We start from the raw sequence: 25,056 nt of genomic DNA, 5'->3' as shown, positions 1-25,056 counted from the left end.
ATATTTGAAGGCGTCTTCTCCCAACAGCAATTTTAAGATTCATCCACAGGTGTTCAATAGAATATAGATCCGGACTCATTGCTGCCACTTCAGAACTCTCCAGCGCTTTTGTTTCCATCCATTTCTGAGTGCTTCTTGATGTATGTTTAGGGTCATTGTCCTGCTGGAAGACCCATGACCTGAGACGCAAACCCAGATTTCTGACACTGGGCACTACATTGCAAGCCAAAATCCTTTGGTAATCTTCAGATTTCATGATGCCTTGCACACAGTCAAGGCACCCAGCGCCAGAGGCAGCAAAGCTACCCCAACACATCTTTGAGCCTCCACCATATTTGACTATAGGTACTGTGTTCTTTTCTTTGTAGGCCTCATTCCATTTTCGGTAAACGGTAGAATGATGTGCTTTAACAAAAAGCTCTATCTTGGTCTCATCTGTCCACAAGAAGGATTTTGTCTTACTCGCATACATTTTGGCAATCTGCAGTCTAGCTTTTTTAAGGTCTCTGTGTCAGCCGTGGAGTCCTCCCGGGTCGCCTGCTATAGTGTTTCATTCCATTCAAATGTGGACGGATAGTTCACGCTGACACTGATAAACCCTGAGCCTGCAGAAATAATTCATTTTCTGGACCAATTTCATGAGAGAGAGAGAGAGAGAGAGAGAGAGAACAAAATAGGAACAGCATCAAATATTACCGCAATCGTAGTGCAGAGCTTTCCAAACCAATGGACCAATGGCTTCAATCATAGGAGTAAAAAAGGAAAACAGCACACAAAAATAGAAAAAAGTGGGCTCTTAATGCCTGAACGGCGTGGCAACGTTTCGGATATGGTATCCTTTTTCAAGCTTGAAAAAGGATACCATATCCGAAACGTTGCCACCCCGTTCAGGCATTAAAAGCCCACTTTTTTCTATTTTTGTGTGTTGTTTTCCTTTTTTACTCTCATATATATATATATATATACATATATATATATATATATATATATATATATATATATATATATATATATATATATATATATATTACACACACGCATATATATATATATATATATATACTAGATGGTGGCCCGATTGTAACGCATCGGGTATTCTAGAATATGCATGTCCACGTAGTATATTGGCCAGCCACGTATATTGCCCAGTCACGTAGTATATTGGCCAGCCACGTATATTGCCCAGTCACGTAGTATATTGGCCAGCCATGTAGTATATTGCCCAGTCACGTAGTATATTGCCCAGCCATGTAGTATATTGCCCAGTCACGTAGTATATTGGCCAGCCACGTAGTATATTGCCCAGTCACGTAGTATATTGCCCAGCCATGTAGTATATTGCCCAGTCACGTAGTATATTGCCCAGCCACGTAGTATATTGGCCAGCCACGTAGTATATTGGCCAGCCACGTAGTATATTGGCCAGCCACGTAGTATATTGGCCAGCCACGTAGTATATTGCACAGCGACGGAGTATACAGCACAGAGCCACGTAGTATACAGATTTAAATAAAAAACAAACATATACTCACCTTCCGAAGGCCCGTTGAAGTCCTGGCCCTGTGTGCGGTGCACGCTGCAGCTTCCGGTCCCAGAGTTGGTATGAGCGCAGGACCTGTGATGACGTCGCGGTCACATGACCGTGACGTCATGGCAGGCCCTTCTCGCATACCATCCTTGGCACCGGAACCTGCCGCTTGCATGGAGCGGTCACCGGAGCGTCGCAAGGAGCGGGAAAGGCGGCAGAAGGTGAGTATATAATGATTTTTTATTTTTTTTATTATTTTTAACATTAGATCTTTTTACTATTGATGCTGCATAGGCAGCATCAATAGTAAAAACTTGGTCACACAGGGTTAATAGCGGCAGTAACGGAGTGAGTTACCCGCGGCATAGCGTGGTCCGTTACCGCTGGCATTAACCCTGTGTGAGCGGTGACTGGAGGGGAGTATGGAGTGGGCACTGACTGCGGGGAGTATGGAGCGGGCGCCGGGCACTGACTGCAGGGGAGTAGGGAGGGACTAATCAGACTGTGGCCGTCGCTGATTGGTCGCGGCAGCCATGACAGGCAGCTGGCGAGACCAATCAGCGACTTGGATTCCATGACAGACAGAGGCCGCGACCAATGAATATCCGTAACAGACAGACAGAAGGACAGACAGAAGGACAGACAGAAAGACGGAAGTGACCCTTAGACAATTATATAGTAGATATATATATATATATATTGCATGAGTTGGAATCGGAGGTGTATATACCATATGCTCACTGATAGTTCCCCAATAACTGGCCTAGTAGTGGAAGCAGCCACGGCCTCGTCTCTCACTAGTCAGTCAATTGCGGAGCTGTCCTGAGGATTGAAGGCAGCAAAGGGCTGTTATACTTATAAATTTCTGATCAGAAAATAGCCCGATCTGCAGAAACGTATCTGATATTTATAATTAGAGAAGTCTAGACCAGCTGCAGGTCTCCTGAACTCAGCAGCCCCATAGGCATACATGAGAACTTACGCCCGATCATGGCATCACGGTCTGTACTGGGATGGTGAATGCCGGATATGTGAAAAGGGCCTTACAGAAAAAAAGAGAGATGTTACCTGTTCATATACTTGAACCATTGACCCTGCTAGCTGGTGTATTTTCGATACAGAACCCCATACGGGGTGTTTCTTCAGATTCTGGTGAAGAACTGGTTCTAAATAGGAGCTGCAGATTGTTTGTAGTTGGTCTCGTTCAGGATAGCTGCAGGCAGGATTAAAAAAAAAAGGAAATTGCAAAAAATACTTTTAAAAGTGAAATAATATAAACTAACAAAGTGAAGGACATTTTTTTTTTCTTTACTGGATGCTTTTGTATGGAGCAGTAGGAAAAAAGTACACCAACCAGAGAATAGCAGGGAGAAGGACACTCTTGGCCTGTGTTAAGTAAATGGAGGCCTATGGATACATATAGAGACTGGGAGCGTTCCAGCAAACAAACACTATAAATGGAAAGTGTCGGCATCCATTCCATACACACATACTGAGGGATATGTACTGCAGATGTGCATTCTCTCTGTGTAATTGTTGGAGAAGGTTTGTGAACATTTGCACAGAGCATAAAGGTAATGAAAAAGGGAAATACTGGCTAACAGAAAGCGTCTTTTTCCATCAAAAAGTATACAAGGTACTAAAATGTACAGTAGCAGCATTAAATGCAAAGAAAACAATAACATAAATGTACAATCAAACGCGGTCCGGTAAAGTACTTACTCCACCGCACATATCCGGACCACAGAGGTGAATCTGGTTGTCAGTCTATGCCGACCGATGGTGCCACCGGCAGACATGGACGCCACAATCTGGATGTTTTCAAGGCCGACCCATTCCAAGTTATCATCGTAAAAGCCGTGATACGTCAAAACCTTGGAAACAACAACAAATACAGTAGGTCTAAAAGATTGCCAAGTCAGGAATTAGTGATGCTTATGGCAAAAGATGTAACACTTTTGCAAACAACAGAATGATAAAAGGCAACTAAACATTATAGCTGAAACTTGTCATTTTTACTTTTAAACCAAAGGCATTGGTCCGGACTCATCTTTGCGCCAGTTTTTTGTCTCGCTTTGTGCCTTTTTTTGCTTACACCCATTTTACTGCTCTTTTCTTTTTTTTTAAGACTATTTTATATCACCTGTAGGGTTTGTTTATGCTTAGAGATGCCAGATGGTTTTTGATGATTCTTTATTTGAGATTTATTTAAAAAGTGGCTAAATTTGGTGCCCCTTCACTCCTGCACATAGGGAAAGCGACATAGCGAATCAGAAGAACTATACTACATTTCTAATTGGAGGTATTTGCTAATATTATTACACATGCTACATATTGGGATAGGATCTTAGAGATTAGAATACCCCTATAAATATCAAATGTGTGAATCGTTCTTTAATGTCTATGTGCCATGTTGACAGTGAACGGACAGAACTCCAAGTGACTACACTCTCAGGCATGCTGCGCAGAGGGAACATATATCTCACCTGCTGTAGAAAAGCGACCAGTGTGTTGGTGCCCCATTTATCCGGCTTGGGGAGGTTGATATCTTTTAGGTACAGGACGAGCCTCTCGCAGTCCTTCGGCCTGTAGACTCGGCCTGTATTAGTGCTGATCACCAGGCAGGTCTGCGTCAGCTTCTGCAGCACGTGGCGGGACGTCGTCTGCGCGCTGCAGTGTACTGTGGCGATGTGAGTAGACCGCAGCTGAGAAAACGCGTAGCGAAGTAACATCCTGAAAACACAACCATCGATTAGAACTCACCGCTGCCACGCACACACGACCCGGGGTGCACCGACATCGTGGCCCTTCTTACCCCTTTCCACACCCCTCAGGTCCCACCAGTATGAAGGGCTGCTTAGTGTCGGTGCCCAGCCATGGCCTGAAGTAGTCCAATCCTCTCTGAATGTCGGGAGTTCTGATCACTGGAAGAGCCTGGGGATTTCTGAAGTCTTCAATGGTTAAGTTTTCCGGTTTCTCGAAGTTGTATGACATAAGGCGACCAGTTTTATCATCGAAATAGGTATCCAATGGTTTTCGGGGATCAGGGGGAGATTCCCGAGCCCAACTGAAGACCTACAGAAAGTATCAACACAATTAGCTGTATTCTGGGGCATTTTACAGACATAAAAAGTGTAAAATAAAGAACAAGCCACCATTTCCCTTCCGAATATCAGCCTCCTCTACACTCCTCGCCTTCCTCACCTCTGTGCCGCCATTGTAGCCCATTTCTCATCTGACGAGACCTACCCCCAGTCTAACGATCTGATCGTTACCTCTTTGGCAAAGTCGTTTCTGGACTTCATGTTGAGGTTTCCTCCGAGGCCCCGGATCAGACTGATAATGAATTGGCTTCGATCTGTGCACCCGTGAAGGTGGCAGAGACCATTCATAACGGTCCCAATTAGACTGGTCTCCACTACAAAGTCATTCTGTGTAGAGAGGATATCAATGGAGGCGTTAAAGAGGTATTCCACGAGTCATTCTCATAACAAAAAGTGTCCTAAGGGCTTGTTACCAGCTGTTATAGGTCAATGGTACAGAATCTATAGCAAAACATATATATCATTATCTATCTATGACAAGACTGCCCCTGCTTACTTTCCCCGTAGAATGTTTTTTCTCATGTACACCGCCATATTACTGCAGAGGCTTTGCTCCAATCCCGACCAGCAGGCAGAAAGCGACTTCTATTAGATGCTCTGCCTCAGAGGATCACTAGTGACTGAGCGCGTGCGACCACCAGAACTCAGCAGGTGGACGTGAACACTGCTATCCACTGTGAACACCAGGTGGCGCCACATTATGTAACAAATGGTCATAACTCGAATAATTTTTAACAGCCTGTAGATGGTGAACATTGTTCATTTTGAGTAATTTATGACAACATTCATCCAGAAACATAACCAAGTTAGAAAATAAAATTAAGGATTTCAGAATAATTCTACTTCCTTCCTAATCCTGTCCTATGTGTGAGCAGACCACACATATAAGAGTTCTGTTGGATAGGAGTTTTGTACAATAAACCCCCGAAATACAAGTGTTTGGTTCAGGTCCATTATTTCAGTAGGCTGATAAACTGCTTTCTCAGTCGCTTCATTGGGGGACACAGGAGACCGTGGGTGAACCCTGCCCCCTCCAGGAGGCTGGCAATAAGTATTACAACCAAGGAAAAAAGTCGGCTGATCCCCAGCAGGCTACACCCGCCTACTGACAACCAAGCTATTCAGTGTCACTCGGAGGCAGACAGGAGCATCAGACAGGTTTATGCCAACAATTTATCATATTTTATTTTTATTAACCTTCACTTGTTCCCAATGAAAGGGCAGCAGAGCGGGATAGTGCACTCTGATTTCTAGACCTGAGGACAGAGAGCACAGTCTGCGAGGGGTCAGTGTGTACTCGCTCATCTGGGACAGGAGGACACTTTATAGCTACTTATGCAATCAGCGTTATATACTGATGGGAACGCTCCTTGCTTTTCTTCTTCTACCTGCCTCACCCACCATCCATTCCAGTGGCATTTTTTCCTATCTTAATATTTTTCAATCTTTGTCCCATCTTTTTCTCATTCTCTTTCTGTCTTCTTTTCTGAGGCTTCCTCTAGGCTTCTCCCCTTCCCCAGGTCCCTTTTGTGAACTGTGGCCTTTTGAAGCCTCTACAGGAGTCAGGTCTCAAATTCATTCCCCAGGTTCAGTTGCAGCCTAGTGGTGCCGGTAGCCCACAACCCCTTTCTCCCTGGCCAATCAGATGCTCGCGCTGGTAATTTTCCTGTCCTGTCCCCGACCCCTCCACCGTCAGGGTCATCTACTCCAGAGCTCCTCGGCCCTATAAGACAGGTCTCCAGCACTGGTAGGCAGCCTACTTTGGTACTCCACACAACGGCTAGTCTCTCCCCCCTTCTGGCAAGCGTTAACCCCTCCCTTCCTGTCACTCTCTGCTTCCCTCTCTCTTTGCTTGTGTATTATGTAAGCAAAGGCCAACCTATGGCAACCTGCATTGCCTGTATCTCCGCCATAACCCAGGGGTCCCCCACAGCCTCCAATAACAGTGTGACCCCCACCCAGCCTGGGCCATTAACTTCTCCAAGTCTGTTACAGATTTGACAAGGGTGTACCAGACCCTGGTCCACATCATGCAGCTGCTATCCATTGCCACCACTGCACCAGGTACCTCGACCACTATTCAGAGTGAGTCACACCCACCAACTACTCTCCACCAAAATGGCAGAGATAGTTGAGGTCTAAGCATCCCAGACTGAGTTCTTCATCCAGGTCTCAGTCTCCCTCGACAACTCCAAGACTACACTCACCATCACAATCTCTCTGAGGCTTGGTCATCTCCAGTATCAGATCACCATTTTGATTCAGACCAGGATTCCGCTCAGGCTTCAAAGCTGAAAGACATGGTCGATAGTCTTGTCTGCGCTATCTAGCAGACCCTCAACGTAAAAGAGATTGACCTGTCATCCCCTGCAGACTCCGTATCAGGAGGCTCAGATGTCCCGCCAAATGTTTGCATATCAACGCTAAAGTCAATGAAGCACTGGACAAGGAGTGGACTCAACCTGAAAAACGTTTTCACACGCGTAACCGTATGGAGATTTTGTTTCCTTTTCTACAGATCTGGTTGCAACCTGATCCTGCTCTCCCTCGGCTGATCCTCCGGTGTCCAGACCGTCAAGTACCATGATCTTAATCTCCAATGCACTGTCTCTAAGGGACTTCACGTGGAATTCTTAGTCAAATCCGCCTTTGAAACTGCAGGTTTATCTACCCGTTCCTCCTATGCAGCGACCTGGGTCGGCAAGGCAATCACGGCCTGGGCAAAGCATCTACGCCAAGGTATCATTTACATTTCCCCTGCATTGGAGCTGACAGACCTCGCAGACCAGGTCACTCAGGCAGGCAAGTACCTTAATTCTGCCTCTCTTGAGTGTCTGCTCAACACATGCTTAGAACAATATGGTGGCTATTCACTGTACTCTTTGGCAAAAGGCATGGAATGCCTACATCTAAACAATACCTCACCATCTTAACCTAACGTGGATCTCGCCTCTTCAGGGAAAAGCCGAACAAGATCATTTCAGATGCCACAGGCTTTGGCCAATCGAAAGTCTCATCAGTGTCGCTCCTTTCGACAGTTCCCGCGAACTCGCCAAGTAAAACTAGTTGTCCCTCAAAAAAAGAAGAGGCCAATCTACAAGCTAACTCCTTCCTGGTGCCCACACACTCCATCCTCCCTAAATCATCCTGCACCAGAAGCAACAGATCCTCCTCTGCATGATAGGATATCCAGGATCCCTCTTCAGATTGGCAGGCGCCTCCTCCAGTTACGGGACGTATGGCTCTCCACAATCAATGATGCCTGGGTAAAGTAAATGGTTTCCTTGAGCTACGAAATAGAAAAAAACGGTCTTGGGAGTAGTAGAAAATTCTATCTCATCCCCCAAGGAACCCGTCTCCTTGGTGGACTTTTTTCCAGGCCATTTCTTCAGTCATGTGTCATTGTTCTGGTTCTAACCTCAGACAGGTTTTATGGTTTTTATTCAAACTTTTTTGCTGTCCCCAAAAAGGAGGATTCAGTCCATCTCATACTGGACATAAAACGTCTACGCAGATTCAGAATGGAGTCTCTTCGCTCAGTTGCGCAAACCTGGAAAATATCTTTCCTCAGTGGACATTCAGGATGCCTATCTCCACCTTCTCATTTTTTCTAGCTCACCAGAAGTTTCTCTGCTCTGCTGTTAAACAGTCCCACTTTCATTTAGTGGCCCTCCCCTTCGGGTTGGCCACGGCTCCCCAGGTTTTCACAAAGTCATGGCTCTTCTTCGTGTCAGAGGGATAGTAGTCATCCCCTACTTGGATGACATTCTGGTGAAGACTCCCTCTTACTAGGAGAATCGACAGAGTCTGCAGATCACGGTGGACACACGTTCTCGTTTCGAATAGATTGTCAATCAAAGTCGTTTATAATTCCATCTCAGAGTATCATCTTAATGGGAATGCTGTTCAACAGATCAAAACAAGAATTCTCCTTCCAGCAGACGAGATGTCAGCCCTACAGACAAGCATCCAGATCCTGTGCTACCTATCTCCTTCGTATCAGCTTCTGCATGTGCATTCTCGGCAATACGATGGTGGCCATCAAAGCAATCTTGTTTGCCCAATTCCACACCAGACCAGTGCAGCTGTCGCTACTTTCCTGCTGGAACAAGTAGGTCTTCTCCTTGAATGGTCTTAATCATCTTTCTCCCCAGGTCAAACAGTCTCAGTTATGGTGGCAGGATTCGACCCTCATTTTTCTCAGTCGTTCCTTCCTGGCAGATCATGTCGCCAGACTACTCGGTTGGGGAGCAGTCTTGGATCGCTATAATCTTAATCTGGAGATTTCGGTAGTTACCATAAAATCTCTGTCTTGTAGCCTTCAATGAGGGACACAGCACCCACCCATGTTTCCCCGGTGGGTGCATGTGCATATTATTAAAGAACTGCATTGCTTTTCTCACTAACGGAATAGCTCGGTTGTCTGTAGGTGGGTGTAGAGAAGCCAACTTTTTTCATATTTGTAATTCTTAGAGTCATACTCCTGGCATGGCAGCAGCAGCCTAAATCATGGTCTCCTGCGCCCCTCAATGAAGGCTGTGAGATTAACGGTAAGGGCAAATATCCTCTTATTACAGAGTCTTTAGAACAATTATGAATTTCACTCTGCAGTGTATCATGAGCTTATCTTACAAGTTGAGCTCTCACTTCTGGACAGGCAATGTGGGGAAGGGGAAGTACAGCAAAGCTGACAGAAGGGATTTCAATGTGACACATTGAAACTAAGTTGTGCTGTCCCTCCACCCACTTCGACCTTATCTGATTGGCGTGAGAGTCATCTGTCCTCTATTGCCAGCACTGACTAATCACGTAGGAGGTTAGACCAGGAGATCAGAGCTGTAACTTAACATCTCAGACACTGAGAAACCCTTATCTGATGAGTGTTGAGAGTCATCTGTCCTCCATAGCCAGCACTGAGTAATCACGGAGGAGATTAGACCAGGAGATCAGAGCTGTAACATAACATCTCAGACACTGAGAAACCCTTAAAAGAAGCGAAGAACAGCATCCAATCCGGGTGTAAAATCAAAAATTCTTTATTTTCCCAGATGCAACGTTTCAACCATATAAGGTCTTTTTCAAGCTTGAAAAAGACCTTATATGGTTGAAACGTTGCATCTGGCAAAATAAAGAATTTTTGATATTTCACCCGGATTGGATGCGGTCTTTCACTTCTTTTTTGGTATGTACTTTTTCTATTGGGTCCAGTGGATCTAGGACTTGCATTCACATATCTGATGTGCTGTCCGCTATTTTCTAATTTGTGGACTGAGAAACTCTTATCTCATGGGCGTTGAGAGTCATTTGTCCTCTATAGCCAGCACTGACTAATATAAATCATGAACCTACCCTATAAAAACCAATTTTTATTATTATTATTTAAAAACCAATATATAGGTTACAAAACAAACCGAAAAAAACACCGTGAAATAACAAACAATCCCACCATGGGATATTAGGGGAATCCCTAGTGCTGTATCTATGCTGTCACCTTCCTACTAGCGGGGGTTGGAACCCTATGGGAAACGTATTGGCGCCCCCGCTCAGCGACGGCTACCCCTAGTTGCCCTAAAAATACCATGAGCCGTAACCCTCCCCAGATAGGGAATAAGGGGCACCTCTAGGTCTATACAATGATCACTCCTACAGATCTAAGGATAACCCTAACTCCCCAATATAAGTGCAAGTTAAAAACAAAATGATGAACACAATCGGCATATGGTGGTATTAATGTGAATATAGATTTAGCTTATTGATCCAAGGGGTAACCATACATAAACATCAATAATACAAATGGTTAACCCTTCAACCAAGCAGGTACCCCGGAATCATGTCTATTAATAATGACAAAGGTTTGCTGCAGTCAAAACCCTGCCCTGACGGCTCTTCAAAAACATGAGCACTCATTTGAATAAGGCATGAACACATGTATTGGTACTCATCCAAGCATCTCCACCCGCCATTTCCGCCTCTTTATAGGGTAGGTTCATGATTTATATTAGTCTATTTATGCCCTCAAGTTAATTGAATTTGTTATAGAGTACCCAGCACTGACTAATCACGAAGGAGGTTAGGCCAGGAGATCAGAGCTGTAAGGGTACCGTCACACAGTGCCATTTTCATCGCTACGACGGCACGATTCGTGACGTTCTAGCGATATCGTTACGATATCGATGTGTCTGACACGCTACTGCGATCCGGATCCCCGCTGAGAATCGTACGTCGTAGCAGATCGTTTGAAACTTTCTTTCGTCGTCTAGTGTCCCGCTGTGGCGGCATGATTGCATCGTGTGACACAGGTTGTATACGATGTGCGCACAGTAACCAACGGCTTCTACATCGCAAATACGTCATGAAATTATCGCTCCAGCGCCGTGTATTGCAACGTGTGACCGCAGTCTACGACGCAGGAGCGATGTGACGGTACCCTTACTTAACATCTCAGACACTGAGAAACCCTTATCTGATGGGCGTTGAGAGTCATCTGTCCTCTATAGCCAGCACTGACTAACCACGAAGGAGGTTAGACCAGGAGATCAGAGCTGTAACTTATGATCTCAGACACTGAGAAACCCTTATCTGATTGGCGTGAGAGTCATCTGTCCTCTATAGCCAGCACTGACTAATCATGAAGGAGGTTAGACCAGGAGATCAGAGCTGTAACTTATCATCTCAGACACTGAGAAACCCTTATCTGATTGGCGTGAGAGTCATCTGTCCTCTATAGCCAGCACTGACTAATCACGAAGGAAGTAACGGCCCCGTCTCACATAGCGATTTACCAACGATCACGACCAGCGATACGACCTGGCCGTGATCGTTGGTAAGTCGTTGTGTGGTCGCTGGGGAGCTGTCACACAGACAGCTCTCTCCAGCGACCAACGATCAGGGGAACGACTTCGGCATTGTTGAAACTGTCTTCAACGATGCCGAAGTCCCCCTGCAGCACCCGGGTAACCAGGGTAAACATCGGGTTACTAAGTGCAGGGCCGCGCTTAGTAACCCGATGTTTACCCTGGTTACCAAAAAAAAACAAACAGTACATACTCACCATCTGATGTCTGTCAGGTCCCTTGCCGTCTGCTTCCCGCTCTGAGTGCCGGCCGTACAGTGAGAGCAGAGCGCAGCGGTGACGTCACTGCTGTGCTGTGCTCTCACTGTACGGCCGGCAGACAGTCAGAGCGGGAAGCAGACGGCAAGGGACCTGACGGACATCAGATGGTGAGTATGTACTGTTTTTTTTTTTTTTACATTTACGCTGGTAACCAGGGTAAACATCGGGTTACTAAGCGCGGCCCTGCGCTTAGTAACTCGATGTTTACCCTGGTTACCAGTAAAGACATCGCTGGATCGGTGTCACACACACCGATTCAGCGATGTCAGCGGGACCTCAACGACCAAAAAAAGGTCCAGGCCATTCCGACACGACCAGCGATCTCACAGCAGGGGCCTGGTCGCTGGTATGTGTCACACATAGCGAGATCGCTACTGAGGTCGCTGTTGCGTCACAAAACTTGTGACTCAGCAGCGATCTCGCTAGCGATCTCGCTATGTGAGACGGGGCCTTTAGACCAGGAGATCAGAGCTGTAACTTATCATCTCAGACACTGAGAAACCCTTATCTGATGGGCGTTGAGAGTCATCTGTCCTCTATAGCCAGCACTGACTAACCACAAAGGAGGTTAGACCAGGAGATCAGAGCTGTAACTTATCATCTCAGACACTGAGAAACCCTTATCTGATTGGCGTGAGAGTCATCTGTCCTCTATAGCCAGCACTGACTAATCACGAAGGAGGTTAGACCAGGAGATCAGAGCTGTAACTTATGATCTCAGACACTGAGAAACCCTTATCTGATTGGAATGAGAGTCATCTGTCCTCTATAGCCAGCACTGACTAACCACGAAGGAGGTTAGACCAGGAGATCAGAGCTGTAACTTATGATCTCAGACACTGAGAAACCCTTATCTGATTGGCGTGAGAGTCATCTGTCCTCTATAGCCAGCACTGACTAATCACGAAGGAGGTTAGACCAGGAGATCAGAGCTGTAACTTAACATCTCAGACACTGAGAAACCCTTATCTGATTGGCGTGAGAGTCATCTGTCCTCTATAGCCAGCACTGACTAATCACGAAGGAGGTTAGACTAGGAGATCAGAGCGGTAACTTATCATCTCAGACACTGAGAAACCCTTATTTGATTGGCGTGAGAGTCATCTGTCCTCTATAGCCAGCACTGACTAACCACGAAGGAGGTTAGACCAGGAGATCAGAGCTGTAACTTAAAATCTCAGACACTGAGAAACCCTTATCTGATTGGCGTGAGAGTCATCTGTTCTCTATAGCCAGCACTGACTAATCACGAAGGAGGTTAGACCAGGAGATCAGAGCTGTAACTTATGATCTCAGACACTGAGAAACCCTTATCTGATTGGCGTGAGAGTCATCTGTCCTCTATAGCCAGCACTGACTAATCACGAAGGAGGTTAGACCAGGAGATCAGAGCTGTAACTTAACATCTCAGACACTGAGAAACCCTTATCTGATTGGCGTGAGAGTCATCTGTCCTCTATAGCCAGCACTGACTAATCACGAAGGAGGTTAGACTAGGAGATCAGAGCGGTAACTTATCATCTCAGACACTGAGAAACCCTTATTTGATTGGCGTGAGAGTCATCTGTCCTCTATAGCCAGCACTGACTAATCACGAAGGAGGTTAAGGTACCGTCACACTAAACGATATCGCTAGCGATCCGTGACGTTGCAGCGTCCTCGCTAGCGATATCGTTTAGTTTGACACGCAGCAGCGATCAGGATCCTGCTGTGATGTCGCTGGTCGCTGAATAAAGTCCAGAACTTTATTTGGTCGTCCGATCGCCGTGTATCGTTGTGTTTGACAGCAAAAGCAACGATACCAGCGATGTTTTACACTGGTAACCAGGGTAAACATCGGGTTACCAAGCGCAGGGCCGCGCTTAGTAACCCGATGTTTACCCTGGTTACCAGCGTAAAAGTAAAAAAAGGAGATTTTTGTGTACTCACCGTAAAATCTTTTTCTCCGAGTCATCATTGGGGGACACAGGACGAATGGGGTGTTATGCTGCTGCCACCAGGAGGACACTAAGTTAAACACACACAAAAGATTAACTCCTCCCCTGCAGTATACACCCACAGGCTGGACAATCCAGAGCCAGTTCGGTAACAAAGCAGTAGGAGTAAACCAGTTATCAAACAGAAAACATGTCATAGTCAAAACACAGACTGAAAAGAACAATTGAGCCAACTAGGCTAACAGGGAGGGTGCTGTGTCCCCCAATGATGACTCGGAGAAAAAGATTTTACGGTGAGTACACAAAAATCTCCTTTTCTCCTACGTATCATTGGGGGACACAGGACGAATGGGACGTCCCAAAGCAGTCCCTGGGTGGGTCACCAGAAGTTATAAATGCTGTGCGAGCCTACAACTACAGATGAGACACAGCCGCTTGTAGGATTCGCCTACCGACGGAAGCGTCTGCCGAAGCCTGAAAGTGTACATGGTAGTGTTTCGTGAACGTATGTAGACTGGACCATGTAGCAGCCTTGCAGACTTGTGCTGCCGATGCCTGGTGCCGGATGGCCCAGGACGCGCCGACTGACCGGGTAGAATGAGCCTTGATCCCCGGAGGTGCAGCGTGACCCTTGACACGGTAGGACTCTTGGATGGCGGAACGAATCCACTTGGCAATGGAGGCCTTGGAAGCGGGTAGTCCCTTCCGTGGCCCCTCCGGAAGAACAAACAAGGCATCTGATCTACGGAAAGACGCAGTCCTGGAGACATAACGTCTGAGACCCCTCACTAAGTCCAGAGTGTGGAGCGCCCTTTCCGTGGGGTGGGAAGGCGCAGGGCACAGAGAGGGAAGAACAATTTCCTCATTAAGATGGAAGGAGGAAACGACCTTCGGAAGAAAAGTCGGGCATGTCCGCAGAACTACCTTATCCTGGTGGAACACGAGGAAAGGAGGTCGGCACGACAGAGCTGCCAGCTCAGAGACACGTCGAATAGACGTGACAGCCACGAGGAAGACAATCTTCCAAGACAAGAACAGTAAAGACACCTCGTGCAAGGGCTCAAAAGGTGGCTCTTGAAGAGCACAGAGGACTAGGTTCAGGTCCCATGGTTCCAAAGGCATCTTGTAAGGCGGAACCATATGAGAAACCCCCTGGATAAAGGTCCTGACCTGCAATCTGTTTGCGATCCTTCTCTGAAAAAGGACCGAGAGAGCAGAAATTTGGCCCTTAAGAGAGCTGAGTGCAAGACCCAAGTCTACGCCTGATTGGAGGAATTCCAAAATGTGAGGAATAGAAAAACGGAGGGGGGAACGCCTCCGATCCCTGCACCAGGCGAAGTATGCCTTCCAAGCGCGGTGGTAGATGCGCATAGAAGAAGACTTGCGTGCACGGAGCATGGTAGATATCACCGTCTGAGACAACCCCTTCTGCCTCAGAACCCAGGACTCAACGGCCACGCCGTTAAACACAGGGCCTCTGAGTTCGGGTGGTAAATGGGCCCTTGAGACAGGAGGTCTGCGCGATTCGGCAGCCTCCAAGGTACGTCTGAGACCAGTTGAACCATCTCGGCATACCATGTCCTGCGTGGCCAATCCGGAGCGATGAGGATTACTGGAATCCGTTCTGCCTTGATCTTCCTGATAACCCTCCCCAGAAGGGGAATTGGGGGAAAGATGTATGGGAGACTGAAGCCCTGCCATGAGAGGACGAGAGCGTCGGCTCCGAAGGCTGAGGGGTCGTGAGACCTGGCCATGAAGACGGGAACCTGACAATTGAGGCGGGATGCCATTAGATCCACGTCCGGGGTCCCCCAACGAGAGCAGATCTGGTGAAAGACTGCGGGATGAAGAGACCACTCTCCGGGATCGAGGCTGTGGCGACTTAGAAAGTCCGCTTCCCAGTTTTCCACGCCTGGTATGAAAACTGCTGAGAGTATGGAATGATGTGCCTCGGCCCAACTGAGAATTAGCGTCACCTCGACCATGGCCGCCCTGCTGCGAGTGCCCCCTTGGCGGTTGACGTAGGCTACTGCAGTAGCGTTGTCGGACTGGACTCTTACCGCACGTCCGGAGAGGAACTGCTGAAAATGATGGAGGGCTAGTCTGATTGCCCGAATCTCTAAGATATTGATGGGTAGCTGGGACTCCTGCGGCGACCAGCGACCCTGGGTCGAGTGGCGCTGGAACACTGCACCCCAGCCGAAGAGACTGGCGTCCGTTGTGACAACCAGCCAGTGCACCGGAAGGAAAGACTTCCCCCGAGTCAGGGAGGACCTCTCGGTCCACCACCTGAGGGATTGTCTGATTTGGCGAGAGAGAAGGAGACGGCGGTCGAGCGAGGCGGGATTCCTGTCCCATACTGCCAGAATGGCGTGTTGTAAGGGCCGGAGGTGAAAAACCGCAAAGGGCACTGCCTCCATTGCCGCCACCATCCTGCCGAGTACCCTCATGGAGAAGCGTAGGGAGTGAGAGCGAGGTTGAGCAAGCTTCCGGACTTCCCTCTGTAGAGTAGATACTTTTTCCGGAGGCAAGAGTACTAGACCCTGAGAGGAGTCTAAGATCATGCCCAGGTAGGGTATGGTTTGGGCCGGGACTGGGGAAGACTTTTTGAAATTGAGTTTCCAGCCCAGGCGTGAAAGAGTATTTATAGTGACATCTACCGCCTCTGAACAGGACCGGAAAGAGGGACCCTTTATAAGAATGTCGTCCAGGTAGGGCAACACCACTATGCCTCGAGCATGGAGAATGGCCACGGCAGCCGCCATGACCTTGGTGAACACCCGAGGAGCGGTGGCCAGCCCGAACGGTAGGGCGACAAACTGAAAATGGTGGCCCTGGACCGCGAAGCGGAGAAAGCGCTGATGAGACGGCAGAATGGGAATGTGCAGGTAAGCGTCTTGAACATCTAGAGATGCAAGAAACTCGCCCTCTTCCAGAGAGGCAATTACCGAGCGGAGGGACTCCATTCGGAATTGGCGCACACGGACGTACCTGTTGAGGAGTTTGAGGTCCAATATCGGACGTACGGAGCCGTCCTTTTTTGGTACAATGAAAAGATTGGAATAAAAACCTTGGTACCTTTCGTCCTGAGGTACCGGGATGATGACCCCGTCGTCCCATAGCGATTTTATGGCCTGGAAATACTGACGGACCCTTGCTCTGGGAGGAGGGGACTGAAAGAAACGAGATGGGGGAAGAGAGACAAACTCTATCTTGTAACCGACGGATACCAGATCGCGGACCCATCGGTCGGGAACTACCGAGAGCCACGCGTCCCGAAAGAAGAGTAGGCGGCCGCCAACTCTGTCGGTGTCCTTTGGCGTCTGCCAAGAGTCATTGAGGAGGAGACCTGTTAGATCTGGACCCCCTGGACCCCTGTTGTCTGGGTCTGCCTCTCCAAGAGGGAGAAGGTTTGTAAGATGGCTGGGAGGTTCTGTCCTTGCGCTGACCTCTCCCGACGCCAGGTGGCGCGGAGGAAGGATTGGACCAGTTGGAACCGAAACGGAAATATCGGCCTCGGCCCTGTTGGTTGCGAAAGGGACGAAAGGTCCGTTGCTGGGGAAGGAAGTTGCTCTTTCCCCCTGTGGAGTCTGCGATCATTTTATCTAGTTTGTCCCCAAACAGACGTTCACCCTGGTATGGAAGGGACGTGAGAGATTTTTTGGATCCTGAGTCCGCTTTCCAGTCCCTGAGCCAAAGGGATCTGCGGACCGTGACAGCATTGGCCGCTGCCTGTGAGGCACAGTTGGCCGCGTCTAAGGATGCGGAAACTACAAAGTCCCCCGCTCTGGCAATCTGAGTGGCCAGGTGAGAAACCTCAGGGGGTAAGTCGGCATGAAGTGCAGTAGAGGCTAAAGACTCGGCCCAATGGGTCATGGCTTTTGCAACCCATGTGGCGGCAAAAGAAGGAAAGAGAGAAGCCGAGGAAGCTTCAAAAGCCGAGCGAGCCATCTGATCAATTTGTCTATCCGTGGGATGCTTGATGGACGCGCCCTCGGAGGAAGATAGAACCGCCTTTGTGGCTAGCCGCGACACTGGCGGGTCCACGGAGGGTGACTGAGACCACTCCTTAGCAAGGTCCTGAGCAAACGGATACTTCAATTGCATAGCCTTCTGACCTGAGAAGCGTTTATCCGGACGGACTCTATGGAGATCGACAATGTCCTTGAATTGAGGATGCGTGGGAAAAAACCTATGAGCCTTTGTAGTCCGCCCAAATGACACGGGATGAGCCGCCTTAGACGGGGCTTCCTCCTCTAACTGTAGAGTCTGACTTACAGAGTCTATGAGAGAATCAAGGGTCTCTTGGTCATGACGGTACTCTGGGGAACAGGACACGCTACATCATCCTTGGAAGTACCCTGGGTAAGGGACGGCTCACGGAGGGACTGTATCGTCCTTTCCAAGGATGCCACAGATCGAGCAAGGGAGGACGCCCATGCGGGGGTACTAGGCTCACTACATTCCGGGTCAGAGGCCGGATTATCCTGTGCCGCGGGCATTTCACAGGCAGAGCACAGCGGGGTGGTGTGACCTCGGGGCAGAGAAATCTTGCAGGAGGTGCACACAGCAAAAATAACAGAGTGGGTCTTTCCAGTCCGTTTTTGCCTAGACTGTGACATATTTGCTGTGGAGTGAGCGTACTGGCAGGGGGGGGAGGCAATCCTATTGGGTGCGTCTCACCTAGGATCCGCGGTGGCTTGGCAGGGAGATCCTGAAGCTTTCCTCCTGTCCTGAGCGCTGCGGTGCTGCAGAGCCACCAGCGCACTTCCTGGTCCAAGATGGCCGCCGAGAAGTGAGAAGGGCGCTTCTCGGGAGCGAGAAGCGCCCAGGGAGGGGGCGTGTCGTGGGCGGGCGGCGGCATGCTTGTAGGCGGGCGCTGTAGTCCGACCCAGGCCTGGGAGCCGCCGAGCCCTCTCAGAAAATAAACGCTGCCCAGCGGCTATAGAGCCGCACGCTGTCCCGCGGCTGCAGAGCCACCCGCTGCCCCGCGGCTGCAGAACCGCACGTTGCCCCGCGGCTGCAGAGCCGCACGCTGCCCCACGGCTGCAGAGCCGCACATTGTCCCGCGGCTGCAGGGCCGCATTTAGAAGAGAGAAAGGGGGGGCCCCCTGCTGCCAGCTGGTCGGTCCCCGCACTTACCTTGTGCGATGGGACCGATGCTCCATCCACCTTCACCGTGATAGGGAGAGGGTGGAGAGCTACTGCCGCCATGTATCAGCCACTATATTCAGTGGTGGTGCAGTGGGCGGCTGCGCGGACGCCCTGTCAATTTGTCCGGCTGTGCCCTGGCTCCAGGAGACTTAGGTGGATGATTAGTCCCCATGGTCGCCTGAGAAGGATGGAAGGAGATCGGAACGCTAGGGAACCGTCGCCACACTGAAAGGTGAGCCAGGGCTGGCATCCATCGTTGCGGGAAAGGATACAGGAGGAACGCTCCGTGTACTTGCCCGTTGTTGGTGCGGGAGAGATCAGAGCTAAAAAATTTGCCTGTCGCTCCCTTCTTTCCGTTAAATCAAAAACAAAAAATTGGTGGGGTCCTGAGGACCCAAGTGCCTCCTGAGACACTAAGTAAGAACTGGCTCTGGATTGTCCAGCCTGTGGGTGTATACTGCAGGGGAGGAGTTAATCTTTTGTGTGTGTTTAACTTAGTGTCCTCCTGGTGGCAGCAGCATAACACCCCATTCGTCCTGTGTCCCCCAATGATACGTAGGAGAAAAACAAACAGTACATACTCACCCAGCGTCATACCTCCCCCAGCGTCTGCTTCCTGACACTGACTGAGCGCCGGCCCTAAAGTGAAAGTGAAAGCCGCTGTGCTGTTAGGGCCGGAGCTCAGTCAGTGTCAGGAAGCAGACGCTGGGGGACACTGGGTGAGTATGTACTGTTTGTTTTTTTTACTTTTACGCTGGTAACCAGGGTAAACATCGGGTTACTAAGCGCGGCCCTGCGCTTAGCAACCCGATGTTTACCCTGGTTACCCGGGGACCTTGGCATCGTTGGTCGCTGGAGAACGGTCTGTGTGACAGCTCTCCAGCGATCAAACAGCGACGCTGCAGCGATCGGCATCGTTGTCGCTATCGCTGCAGCGTAAATGTGACGGTACCTTTAGACCAGGAGATCAGAGCTGTAACTTATGATCTCAGATACTGAGAAACCCTTATCTGATTGGAATGAGAGTCATCTGTCCTCTATAGCCAGCACTGACTAACCACGAAGGAGGTTAGACCAGGAGATCAGAGCTGTAACTTAAAATCTCAGACACTGAGAAACCCTTATCTGATTGGCGTGAGAGTCATCTGTTCTCTATAGCCAGCACTGACTAATCACGAAGGAGGTTAGACTAGGAGATCAGAGCTGTAACTTAACATCTCAAACACTGAGAACCCTGCTTCAAGCTATGCTTGGGGATCTTCTCTCTCTAGAATGCCCCTGCTTGCCTTATGAACTCACAGAGACATAAGATATATAAGTTTGTAGTGAAACATTAAATGTATTACATAGAAAGTATTTGGTTTTTTTTTCAAAATGCACCAAGATGTGGGTATGGCACTTTTTTATGCCATTTTCCCCTATGATTGTCTAAAAACTTATAAAACACCAGGAAAAAAATAAATTAAGAAAAAAAAAACCATTTACGGTACAGTTTTAAAGTGTGAAGGGGGCTTTACTTGTGCTACATTGTAACAGACGCTGTAACGAGCTGCCACTTAACCGAAGGGAGACATTTTGTCCCAGCCAGCCATGTAAGTATTTAGCATGCAGACACACGGCACGGGCGGCGGTGGCTTTAGGCGAGATGCCTCATTATAAGAACTGAAGACTTTCACCCACGGACAATTTCATTTTGATCAGTACTTTAAAATATTCAGCAATGGCTTTTTTTGTGTAAGGTTTATGAAAGGAGCCCTGAGTGTTAATTTGCATGCGGCTGGCGAGACACACAGGGTAGAATTGCTCGTTTCATTACAATATTATGAGCAGAAGTTAAACTTCTCCCTTCCACTTGCAGACCAGCCAGGAACACATCAAACCATTTAATTCTGTCACAGTCGGCAGCATGGAGAACTACAGCATTTCACACTTCTTCTGCCAGCGGGGCATCTAATATACTGTCAATGACCCAGGGAAGACATAAAATGAAGAGCGGCACATATTTCTTGGTAATGTACCTGTTTAAGAACCCAATTTAAAGCCTTCTCAAAATAGTCTCCAATCCAGCTCTCCAAATTATGCCTGTGTGCTTCCGGCTGTCCCCGGAGCCACGAACGGATCAGAGAGTTCAGATCGGTGTTTTCATCACTTTTCAGGGGAGAGAGGAAAAACGCAGTTATTTCAGTAAAGATAACACGGCATGAAAATGGATGAACAGAACTAGTCCCCGAGGGGCCGACAAGACGACTACCTTAAGAATATCATTCCCATTCTGGAGATGGTGGCCGGAGAAGCGCTGCTCAAGTCGTGAGTTTCAAACACAAAATTTACATTCGGACCAAACTGAATCCTCTCCCCGCTGGGCATGGTGAGCAGGCGGTTGTCATCGAGGACGGAATTTAGGGATTCGATCCACTCGGGGTCAATGTCACCATCACAAATGATCCAGGAGCTGATCTCTGAGTACATAGATGTAAGGAAGGAGGGTTAGCACAGCATAATACAGAGGGGATTCTCAGAATTCAACCTACATAAAAAAAAGCTTATTGATCACTGGACATTTGACTTCCACGGTGATCCTGAGAACGATCTCCGCTTCATTGTCTATGGGACTGCTGGGCGCTGTACAGTGCACCTCCTCTTCATTCATTGTCTATGGGACTGCTGAGCGCTGTACAGTGCACCTCCTCTTCATTCATTGTCTATGGGACTGCTGAGCGCTGTACAGTGCACCTCTGCTTCATTCATTGTCTATGGGACTGCTGAGCGCTGTACAGTGCACCTCCTCTTCATTCATTGTCTATGGGACTGCTGAGCGCTGTACAGTGCACCTCCTCTTCATTCATTGTCTATGGGACTGCTGAGCGAAGTACAGCACACCGCTGCTTCATTCATTGTCTATGGACTGGTGAGAGCTGTACAGTACACCTCCTCTTCATTCATTGTCTATGAGACTGCTGAGAACTGTACAGCTCACCTCTGCTTCATTCATTGTCTATGGACTGCTGAGCGTTGTACAGCGCACCTCTGCTTCATTCAAGGTGTATGGGACTCCTGAGAACTGTACAGCGCACCACCACTTCATTCATTCTCCATGGGACTGCTGAGAACTGTACAGCGCACCTCTGCTTCATATTCGATGGGACTGCTAAGAACTGTACAGCGCACCTCCGCATCATTCATTCTCCATGGGACTGAGAACTGTACACTGCACCTCCGCTTCATTCATTCTCCATGGGACTGCTGAGATTTGAACAGCGCACCTCCGCTTCATTCATTCTCCATGGGACTGCTGAGAACTGTACAGCGCACCCTCGCTTCATTCTCTATGGGACTGCTGAGAACTGTACAGCGCACCTCTGCTTCATATTCTATGGGACTGCTGAGAACTGTACAGCGCACCTCCGCATCATTCATTCTCTATGGGACTGCTGAGAACTGTACAGTGCACCTCCGCTTCATGCATTCTCCATGGACAGCTGAGAACTGTACAGCGCTCCTCCGCTTCATGCATTGTCTATGGACTGCTGAGTGCTGAACAGCACACCGATGCTTCATTCACTATCTATGGCACTGCTGGGCGCTGTACAGCGCTCCTCTATTTCAATCATTCTCTATGACACTGCTGAGAGTTGTATTGTACAGGGCTCCTCCGCTTCATTGTCTAAGGAACTGCTGAGTGCTGTAAAGGGCACCTCTTTAGCTCTTTACCTCTATTTCTTCGCAAGCTTAGAAGCACAGATCAGTAACATAGAGGCACAATTTTATTGCAGAACTAACTCACCTTGAGGCTCTCGGACCACTTGACGTGCACTGTTGGTAAGGACGCCATCCGACCACTCTCTGGTATCCATGTCTATGTGTCCGAGCAGCTGGTGTCTGGGCATAGCTTTAGGATTCATAGTGTACTGTTTTACAATCTTTCCAGTCTTGCCAAGGGCGGCTCGTAACATGCGCCATAGAGTAGATTTGCCAGCACCACTTGGACCAACAATCACTACTCCCATTCTTTGGCGAAGCTGCTCATATAACTCTAAAGCTTTCTTAATCTGTACAGACAAGGGGAACATGTGAAAGGACCAACAAAATGTCATAATAAAAAAAAATACAAATAAATAAGCATGGCTATAAATAACAATCTCTCTCGGAGACGTAGGGTTAGTGGACTCATATTTTATAGAGCCATACATAGGGGGAAAAGGTTACAGTGATCAGTCAGGGGTTCACAACGATCAATGGGAATCACAGTCATCAGTGGGGTGAGGATTATAGTCATCAGTGGGTTGGTGCTGTAGAGAAAAGTAGGGGTCCCGAGGATCAGTCGGGGTCTCGAGGATCAGTAGGGGTCCCGAGGATCAGTCGGGGTCCCGGGGATCAGTAGGGGTCCCGGGGATCAGTAGGGGTCCCGGGGATCAGTAGGGGTCCCTGGGATCAGTAGGGGTCCCTGGGATCAGTAGGGGTCTTGGGAATCAGTAGGGGTCCCGGGAATCGGTGGGGTCCCCAAAGATCTAACATTCACAGATGTGGAGGTCCCAGAGATCTGTAGGGGTCCCGAGGATCAGTAGGGGTCCCGGGAATCAGTGGGGTTCCCAGAGATCTAACATTCACAGATGCGGGTGTCCCAGAGATCTACAATTCATAGACGTGGAGGTCCCAGAGATCTGTAGGGGTCCCAGAGATCTAACATTCATAGATGCGAGGGTCCAAGAGATCAGTGGGGGTCCCAAACATCTAACATTCATACATGTGGATTGTGGGAAAGCCCCTTTACCAATGTACGGCGAGCTCAGTAATACCCCCTCGCTCTCCGGTACTGCAGTGAGCTTACCTGGCTGGGTATGATTTCTAGATTTGCCTCCTCAAACGCCTGCTGTAAGGCTGCACTTAGTTCTATATACTCCACATCTTTAAAATCAATTCCAGGGAAAACATCCTTGATCAAAGCATCGCATCGAGAGCAGTCAGCGAACGTCAGCTTGGACATGGTGTTAAGCCTCAGAGCCTGGACCACAATATGGCTCTCACTGACTGGGAGGGAAGCAGACGTGTGAGCTACAGATATACGGGGATAAATGTCTACAAGGAATATATGACCGTCAACCATACCTACTCATCAATGACGAATGTAATGTCATGGCCTGCGCAACAAAGTACAGGTAATTAGTTTGTATGTCCCTGCAAAGTGGGCAATATGTACTTATATCTGAAAGGGGGATTCCCAAAATCATAATGGGGTCTTATAATAATGTTCATAAATATTTATTAATTTGTGTTAATGTCAACCATTTTTAAATCGTTCCCATTTTGTACATGTCACCCCCTTAGGATGCCCCTCCAGGCTCTGATTGCCTTCTAGTTGCTATTGGGACCATCCTGTAGTTCCAGATTCCTGGGTCGCTCATGTGCAGCGCAGTCCCGCTCATTCCAGGAAGCAGCGGTGCCTCCGTGCTGGTAAATAAGAGGAGCGAAGTACTGCAGGATGGGGCTCTGCACAGGCAGCTGAGTGAAAAAATAAACTGCAGGATGGGGCTGTATACAGGGGCTGAGAAAAGATAAATATTTCTGGATGAGGATGTAAACAGGGGGTTGAGCGGAAAGATATACTGCCAGATAGGGCTGTCTAGGGGCTGAGAGGAGAGATATACTGCAGAATGAGCTGTATATACAGGGGACAAAAAGGATAGATATATTTGAGGAAGGTGCTATATACACAGGGCTGAGAGCAGACATATACTGCAGGATGGACTGTATACAAGGGATAAAAAGGAGAGATATTGCTTTGGAGGGGGCTACATACAGGGGGCTGAGAGGATTGACATACTGCAGGATGGGCTGTATATACTGGGGACAAAAAGGAGAAATATACTGCCGGAAGGGGCTGTATACAGGGGGCCAAGAGGAGGGATATACGGCAGCATGAGCTTAATACAGGGGACAGAAAGGAAATATATCTTGCAAGATAGGGCTGTGCATACAGGGGATGATATTAGTTGAGCGGTGTTTGTTTCTTGCTGCTGAGAGATTAGTGATGTGAAACTGCAAATTGTCTTCTACTGATGCATACTGCAAAGGATTATCTTTTGTCATAGGCAGCAACACAACAGCATTTTAATTTCTGCATCATTGATCTGTTACCAGCAAGCAACAAACATAGCTCTGCATTGCCGTTGTAGAGGAGAGGGCAGGGGTGTTGAATTGTGCCAAAACCAGCTAATGATG

General features: G+C 48.4%; 1 protein-coding gene across 6 annotated transcripts in view; it reads right to left on the bottom strand.

The window, feature by feature from the left end:
* Nucleotides 1-25,056, bottom strand: part of DYNC2H1 (dynein cytoplasmic 2 heavy chain 1) — a 491,577-nt gene that overhangs the window by 333,550 nt on the left and 132,971 nt on the right. For all 6 annotated transcript variants that reach the window (XM_077298509.1, XM_077298507.1, XM_077298508.1 and 3 more), the window contains 9 exons: nt 23,666-23,865; nt 22,622-22,886; nt 21,089-21,296; nt 20,856-20,985; nt 4,804-4,959; nt 4,344-4,603; nt 4,015-4,261; nt 3,251-3,402; nt 2,597-2,741 (listed from right to left, as the gene is read on the bottom strand). In XM_077298509.1, coding sequence (XP_077154624.1) covers nt 2,597-2,741; nt 3,251-3,402; nt 4,015-4,261; nt 4,344-4,603; nt 4,804-4,959; nt 20,856-20,985; nt 21,089-21,296; nt 22,622-22,886; nt 23,666-23,865 — 1,763 coding nt within the window. The remainder of the gene's footprint in view (nt 1-2,596; nt 2,742-3,250; nt 3,403-4,014; nt 4,262-4,343; nt 4,604-4,803; nt 4,960-20,855; nt 20,986-21,088; nt 21,297-22,621; nt 22,887-23,665; nt 23,866-25,056) is intronic.

This window comes from Ranitomeya variabilis, chromosome 3 (assembly GCF_051348905.1).
Source record: "Ranitomeya variabilis isolate aRanVar5 chromosome 3, aRanVar5.hap1, whole genome shotgun sequence".
Classification (NCBI taxonomy): Eukaryota; Metazoa; Chordata; class Amphibia; order Anura; family Dendrobatidae; genus Ranitomeya; species Ranitomeya variabilis.
The sequence above is the reverse complement of the archived record's forward strand: the minus strand, read 5'-3'. Positions and strand labels throughout refer to the sequence as shown.